An 8,359-nucleotide genomic window follows, 5' to 3' on the forward strand; every position below is an offset into this window, starting at 1 on the left:
CACACGCAGGTTGCCAGATTGAGACACCAACAGGAACGACCGCACTTAACCATGAATGAAATATGCTGTATTTTCCGCCAACTGGCAACCCGGGGTGCCGAAATACAATTGGGTAAACTGGCAGTGGGCGGGTTTCACAAACCAAAACAAAGACAGACATTCTGGCCCGGAACGCACATTTTCAAAGGAGAATAACTGACTGTAGCATTGTTTTTCAGATAAACAAGTATGTTAACTTAGCATGTTTCTTAAATATCTGCAAACATATTATGGTATTTTTATGCTTTAGTACAGTCAAAAACTTACATACAGCACCTTATCATTACAATTTTTATCGCCATCTAACAGCGGTTTCTCATTGTGTTTCAGGAGAAGAAAGAAGATGCAGTTTATGAAGAGCCTGAGGATGATCACATATATGAGGTGAGTGTTTTGGTTAATTTGCTCAGTTTGTTGCTGTCATTGTGTTGGTTTACGGTTGGTTGAGTTTTTAGCTCTGTTGCATGCACTTCCGGAAGTGAAAACACGCATGGTCTGTTGTGATACACAATGCATGAATTTATTCTTGTGATTTTATAAAAAAACAAAAAAAAACAGGAGGATTACTAACCTCTCCAAATTCTAGTCGGATTGTTCCAAGAGTATTGATGTAACAGTCCATCGGTGCACTCTCAGGAAAATTTGAGGTGAGAGGAATAAATTTCATTTAATAAGGATTTTTATGTTTATAGATATTTTACTGAAAAAACATCATTTTGTACATTAGTGTTTTCAGGGACTGCACATTACATTGTTTGACAACGGAGTTATAGAATTATTAAATAAACTGCTTCGAGTCGTTAAAAAAAACGACTGTGTTATTACCCAGTGACTGATTCTGCTTCAGCTTCATTTGAAATGATTTACTAACACTAATGAACTATTGACCTTTTCCCTGATGCAAGAATTTATATTTATTTAATAATAAATGAAACGTAATAATTAATAAATAAAAACTCACTGCTTCTCAAGACTTCTAGCACTTTGCTAAACATCTGTGTGCTCTCTGTGTCTGTGCTGTCCAGGGGTTGGCGATTGAGCAGTGCGGCGGTGCGGATCTGTATGAGGACATCACTGCTTTAGCCCGGGACACAGATGCAGAGTGGGAAGTCGAGTCCCCAGACCAAGAGTGAGAAAAACACATCCAGCAGATTATTGATCTGCAGATATCAACACCAGACGCAAATGTTCGCCGTTACATCCGATCCACTGTCAGTTTGTGCTGGAAAAGTCACATGTAGGCAGACTGACGTCACTGTGTGTGAATACAGTAATTGCTTAGAAAGCAAACTTTTTTATTTGGAAAGCACGAAATTATTATGACATTTATAGGCTTGACGTTTTTGTTGAGGATGGGACATGTACATCAATAACAGTCATCTATAGACATTGTAATACGTTTAACTTATGTTTTTACTGTTGTTTGCTTGTTTGTCGTCACTTTTTTATTAGAGTTTATATTAATTTTACTGTACTGTGTATTATGTGGTAGTGTTTTTAGAGTGTGTTTGTTAGTCACTCTGCTAGTCATTCATAACAAGGTGCTCTCTATTTGTGACCACGGACCACAAAACCACTCTTAAGTGTTCATTTTTTGAAATTGAGATGTATGCATCATCCGAAAGCTGAATAAATAAGCTTTCCATTGATGTATGGTTTGTTAGGACAATATTTTGGCGAGATACAACTATTTGAAAATCTGGAATCTGAGGGTGCAAAAATATCAAAATAATAATCAAGTTGTCCAAATGTTCTTAGCAATGCATATTACTAATCAAAACTGAAGTTTTGATACATTTACGGTAGGAAATTTACAAAATATTTTCATGGAACATGATCTTTACTTAATATCCTAATGATTTTTGGCATAAAGAAAAATCTATAATTTTGACCCATACAATGTATTGTTGGCTATTGCTACAAATATACCCCAGCGACTTAACACTGCTTTTGTGCTCCAGTGTCACATTTGGTTATAAAAATACTAGTGGTAAGGTTTAAAGCTCAAGGGAACTTTTACTTCATATCTGTTCAAATAAGCATGTGAATAGCAGGTGTTTTCCACAAAGCAGCTTTTTTTTGGTAAATGTTTGGTATATTTTCTTTGCATTCGTTCTGATTGTATGCCACAAGTCTTTGAAAGAGCATCTGCAAAGAACATCTGACCATCTGTACAAGGATTTAACATATTTGCTATTTGATTAGTAAAACACAGAATCCTAAAATGTATTTAAAATTTTGTTTATGTCATAATGTTCGTTTTCAAATTTTCTATACTGTAAAAAGTTATAAAATGTTGTTTTGTTTGAACAGGTTAAAAACTCCCAGATTTTCTGAGTGGTCTCAAACCACATTTGGACTACATGCATGCATTAAGTATATACTTGAATTGAAAGACAGGATAATACAAATATTAAAGGAGAGAATCTAAGAAATACAGGAAGGCTGTCAGAAAGATACAGGCTGTTCAGTCTTCTAATAATAAGCTACTGTAAGAGCTTTATGGAGGGAAAGTGCGCCATCTTATGGCCATTCAGACAAACTAAAACATTTTTATGTTTGGAATAGGCTGCTTGACTTTGCCCAGGTGTTTGCCCTGATTTACAGACGAGGCAATGCTAGTTGCCAACACCAGATTTGATTTGAAAGATTTTACGTTACCAAGATGTAAGTTTGCTTCTACTTTGGAACAGATTTGGAGAAATGTAGCATTGCATCACTTGCTCACCATTGGATTCTCTGCAGTGAATGGGTGCCGTCAGAATGAGAGTCCAAACAGCTGATAAAAACATCACAATAATCCACAAGTGACCCACATGACTCAAGTCCATCAATTAACATCTTGTGAAGTGAAAAGCGGCATGTTTGTAAGAAAAAAAAATCATTAAGATGTTTATGACTTCAGACTGTTGCTTCCAGCTCAAATATAAGTCCTCTATACATAATTATACACCTTAATGATAGATTTGTTTTCACTTTATAAGATCTTAACTGATGGACTGGAGTGGTGTGGATTACTTGTGGATTATTGTGATGTTTTTATCAGCTGAAGTCCATCAATAAACATCTTGTGAAGTGAAAAGCGGCATGTTTGTAAGAAAAAAAAATTAAAATGTTTATGACTTCAGACTGTTGCTTCCAGCTCAAATATAAGTCCTCTATACATAATTATACACCTTAATGATAGATTTGTTTTCACTTTATAAGATCTTAATTGATGGACTGGAGTGGTGTGGATTACTTGTGGATTATTGTGATGTTTTTATCAGCTGTTTGGACTCTCATTCTGACGGCACCCATTCACTGCAGAGGATCCATTGGTGAGCTGACGGAATGCTGAATTTCTCCAAACCTGTTCCAATCAAGGAATGAACTCGTCTACATCTTGGATAGACTGAGGGGGAGTACATTTTACATTTTAAAACTATTTCTTTAAAATCTGTACAAATTTGAACGGTCATATGTGACAAAAGCAGTGTTAAGTCGCTGGGGTATATTTGTAGCAATAGCCAAAAAAACATTGTATGGGTCAAAATTATCGCTTTTTCTTTTATGCCAAAAATCATTAGGATATTAAGTAAAGATCATGTTCCATGAAGATATTTTGTAAATTTCCTATCGTAAATATATCAAAACGTAATTTTTGATTAGTAATATGCATTGCTAAGAACTTCATTTGATCAACTTTAAAGATGATTTTCTCAATATTTAGATTTTTTTTGCACGCTCAGATTCCAGATTTTCAAATAGCTGTATCTCGGCCAAATATTGTCCTATTCTAACAAAGCTTATTTATTCAGCTTTCAGATGACGTATAAATCTCTATTTAAAAAATTTGACCCTTATGACTGGTTTTGTGGTCCAGGGTCACATACAGTGTACAGCACACAGGAAAAAAAATATTTTTTAATGATTGTATACCCTTTTCTATATTTCATAAATAAATTCACAAAATGTATTAAAACATTCAAAGTTCTTTATTTGATGCCAGAAATACAAAAAGTGTTTTTTTTTATTGTAAAATTGCTTCATTTTTGCATTTTATGTAACAGCTAAAAAAGAAGACGTTAATAAATAAATTTATAAATAAGGATATAATCTTTAGATATTAGCATGCAAAATCGTAATGTATAAATTATATATTAAATTACACAAAATAAAATAATATAAATAAATAATAATTTATAAAAATGTAGTATCTTTAATATAAATAACATCTAAAAAACAACAACATAAGGAATCAAAACAACAATAAATAAACACTGCATACAGCTGTATAAAATACCATTATAAAAAAAGAGTGTAAACACTGATTAACAACACTGATTCTTTTTCTTTTCCTTCTGTAAATGGAGTGAAGCTTCAAGAGGTCCAGTTATTAAACATGAGTGTGGAAGGAGAAGAACTCCAGCTGGTTCATGAAACTTATGAGCCGTTTTCTGACGATGTCCCAGCTGTGCTCTCTATCCTCCTGAAAGAGTAAAACAACAGTTAGTCCATCTTCAGACGAGCTTCCACATTTACAGCGGAGGATTAAGCTATATATTCAAATCTCACCGTCTTCACTTCTGTCATGTGTCTCAGTCTTTCAAAATACAGATGCAGCTTTTTGTTCCTCTTCATTTTGTAAGCCCCCTGCATTGAGAAAGAAATCAATCAGTTCCTCTGGCTTGATGTAGCTGGTATTAAATATATGTATACACACACTGTACTCACACACGAGCGCAGTCCATCAATCTCCTCGTGCATGACATTTAAGAAATCTGCCAGTTTTTTAGCATCCCAGGGGACGACGGCATCGTCAAAGAGGACCGTGATCTCCATCAGAGCCTGAACGACGAACAGGATCTGTTTCTCAGGCTGAGAAGAAGAAACAAAAGATATAGATTCATAATCAGCAGCACATATTATGGTGTCTTTTTTTAAATAATAATATTTTTTACTAACCTCTGCTCTTCTGTGGTTATTGATCAGTTCATATGGGATTGGGTTCATGTCCTCGTGGCCATTATGGATTTTCTCACCCTACGATATATTAATGAAGAGATTATTTTGAGCAGAATGAACAGATTCAGGCGAAACATTTTGATGAAAGTTTAAAAGTATTCCGATTCGCTATTACAACTGCATTTGGTTAGTTTCCATTTTTAGGTTAAATGCATATTTACTGTATATTATATGAATTTTAAAGGGCGAGTGTATCAGTTATATCACTATATCTCCCATGATATGTCTTACTTAGATGATATTCATGCTCTGTAGTTTCAAAATGCAATGCAGTTACAACATTAATGTTCCTGAAAAGCCTGATGGATCATATCTGATACATTTTAAAGTCATTTTTCTAAATGAATACGATGCAAGCAATAATGAAGTTGCTCCAATCCAGTAAATATTCATCTTGAAATATTAAATACATTTTTTTTAAGCACCAATATTCTATTTATAGGCTCTCAATTAATTAGATAAAATATTAAAATAAAATTGCAATCTTCTAAGTACAAATATTCTACCTCTCTCAATTAATAATAATAAAAAATTTAAAAAAAATAAAATAAAATTTAAAAAAAATATATAACAAATAAAGAAATAAAAAAGTCAAACTCACCATCTTTCTGATCAGATCCAGAGAGACTCCGTGGTGGTGCTGGAACTTGTGTTTTATCCACCTGCAGCTGAGCACAGAGCTGAAACTGCAGGCTGACAGAAGAAGGCAGAGCTGCACCAGGCGAAGGTCCATCGTGTCGTGTTCTCCAGAAGGCTGATGCCACAGGTTGATCCACTGATGAGCTGCTGCTGTTGGAAGATCTCGTCTCTCCTCCATTCTCTCCGCCGTTTATATGCGCGCGTTCGGGAAGTACACACGACTTTTCACTTTCCAGACGCGCACACCTGAGCGACAGGTAAACCCCAGCTTCTGTGTCAGTGGGAGAATCTATATGTAGGTCATCTATATGTAGCCTACAAAAATAATAAACACAAATACATTAGAATAAACACGGACTATTGCTAATTAGTGAAAAATAATTCATTTAATTATTAACGTTGCCTTAGCTAACGTAACATATAGGCCTATACAAATAAATAAAACATGGCAGTATTTTTTGTGCAGAAGTTTTTATTTATTTTTCATCGCAATCACGTAGCCTGATCTTGCAATTAAAATGTTTGAATTACAAATGATTACTTTAATGTGTATTTTGTTCGTTCATTCATTTGAGTCATTTGTAGGGTAGGCTATTATACTCGTTTATTGGTTTCTTTAGGTTTAGGCTAATGCTTTCCAGAAGAAGAAAGTGAACCTTGACTCTTACAGAGGAACGTGGGAAAGAAAGTCCGCGCGCAATTCCTGAGAAAGTGAAATCGAAAGCGAGTGACGACACATTTCATATTTCATATTTCATATTATCCACTGAATGATCATTACGCCTATTATATTAAGATTCTTACAAAAATGTCACTGAAATGAGTATTACCGTGGGCTAAATCAATTATTAAAAAAAACAAAAAAAAATGGAAACGATGGAGGAAGATGCTCCTTTACTTCATCAGCCACTGCGGCATTAGAAGACACACACATCTGCTCATTCAGCTGTTATAGCACAAATGTCAAATATTTTAAAGAGAGGTATAGCCTAAATGTCTCCCACCCCGGACAAACTTTAATAGAATGGCTTTGGCATAATTTTAATTATGTAGGCTAGGCTATGGGTCATTATGGGTCATTAATGTCAAATACTATTTAAAATGTTATTTTGACAATTTGCTCGAAAAAAAAGGAATGACCAATGACAGACAAAACAGATTAATCTGAAATGTAAAATAATTATATGACTTAGCCTATAATATTTCATTGCCTATGTTTGAATTGTCATAATAGAAAGGCTATGAATGAAAATGTAAAGATTCGGTCTGTAGGTCTAATGAAAGCAGTCTGAAAGGTAGCCTACTTCATGGAAATATTCAATAATAAGCCCATTAATTACAATAAGTAGGCTATTCAATTCAAAATAATAACACTAAAAACATTGTGCCATTTGGACCAGTCTGATTTGATCTTTTTACTTCAGAATAAAAAACTAATCTAAAACCATTAATAATCCTAAACAAAAACAATAAACAATAAAAATGAATATTCAACATACATCATACTAATTTCCAGAGAAATAATATAAGATCAAATCTCAAAACGATTTCGACTTACTAAATTTGACAAATGTAATCAAAATTCTAACCTATTTTCCTTCCCGGGAATGCATAATGATATGACGTAGCCTATGCCTTGAGTCGAAAACACACGACAGATAATCTAACTATTACTAATAATAAAGTAAAAGATATACTGTATATATATATAATATCACATTTGGTTAAATTATCAATAAGTGATAGATAGATAGATAGATAGATAGATAGATAGATAGATAGATAGATGGATGGATGGATGGATGGATGGATAGATAGATGATTGATGGATAGATGGATAGATGGATAGATAGATGGATGGATAGATGGATGGATGGATGGATGGATGGATAGCTGGATAGATGGATAGATGGATAGATAGATAGATAGATATTATCAGTTATTTTAATTTATTTAGCTGTTTTGAAACAGCTGTTCTGTGGATGCTGTGTGAAATATAAACATCACAAAGTAAAAAAAAACACATTTTATGCTTGGTTATTATTATTATTATTATTTTGCCACTTTTATGCTTATCTGTATTTCAATTTCAATTATTATTATTTTTTTAATTCACTTTACTTTTCTATTTGATTTAAGCTATGCTGTTTGTTTGTTGCAACAGTGTGGAGTTGTATTCATTTCCATCAGACATAACCCCAACACGAAGAAAACAACAGTGGACTTTCGCCGTGTGTTTGCTGTCGATCCAGTTTTGTTCCCGTATGGGATGATATTAGACTCAAAATGATTAATAGACGCACGCACAATTATTCCTTTTTTTTGGAATGTGGGTTAAGTACAAAGCCTGGTTTACATAGGCCTAATAAATAATAGTCTGTAGCATTCAAATTCAAATAGGCAACATTGTGAATATGGAACCATTTGGATTCTGAGATTTGGAAATGAGAGAGTAAGAAAATAAATATCTCCAGAATAAAGTCCTTAGCCTATAATGCGAGATTAAACTCATTAAATATCCAGAAAAATGTAGAAATAAAATATCAAAGAGTAAAAATAATTAAATTTGGAGAATAAAGTCGTTCACCAGCATCATCAACTTCATCTTTGCAGACACTGACTCAGAAAACAGTTTAGTAATAAGTAGCCTAAATAAAATATGTTCTATCTTATG

The 8,359-nt window shown here is 33.6% G+C and overlaps 2 protein-coding genes across 2 annotated transcripts in view; one reads left to right on the forward strand and one right to left on the reverse strand.

Moving 5' to 3' along the window:
- Positions 1-1,364, forward strand: part of LOC107598677 (protein sidekick-like) — a 3,022-nt gene extending 1,658 nt beyond the window's left edge. The window contains exons 4-5 of the mRNA XM_016290068.1: positions 370-423; positions 1,065-1,364. Of these exons, the coding sequence (XP_016145554.1) occupies positions 370-423; positions 1,065-1,172 (162 nt within the window). The 3' untranslated portion in view covers positions 1,173-1,364. The remainder of the gene's footprint in view (positions 1-369; positions 424-1,064) is intronic.
- A 3,053-nt stretch (positions 1,365-4,417) lies between these two features.
- Positions 4,418-5,863, reverse strand: LOC107598640 (interferon a3-like). Its single transcript, XM_016290031.1, has 5 exons — positions 5,648-5,863; positions 4,987-5,064; positions 4,756-4,899; positions 4,597-4,674; positions 4,418-4,510 (listed from the first exon to the last, which is right to left on the reverse strand). Exons 1-5 carry the CDS (start codon positions 5,861-5,863, stop codon positions 4,418-4,420), a joined length of 609 nt encoding a protein of 202 aa, XP_016145517.1.
- Positions 5,864-8,359: the final 2,496 nt, after the last annotated feature.

Source organism: Sinocyclocheilus grahami, unplaced genomic scaffold (assembly GCF_001515645.1).
Source record: "Sinocyclocheilus grahami isolate Dianchi unplaced genomic scaffold, SAMN03320097.WGS_v1.1 scaffold253.1, whole genome shotgun sequence".
NCBI lineage: Eukaryota > Metazoa > Chordata > Actinopteri > Cypriniformes > Cyprinidae > Sinocyclocheilus > Sinocyclocheilus grahami.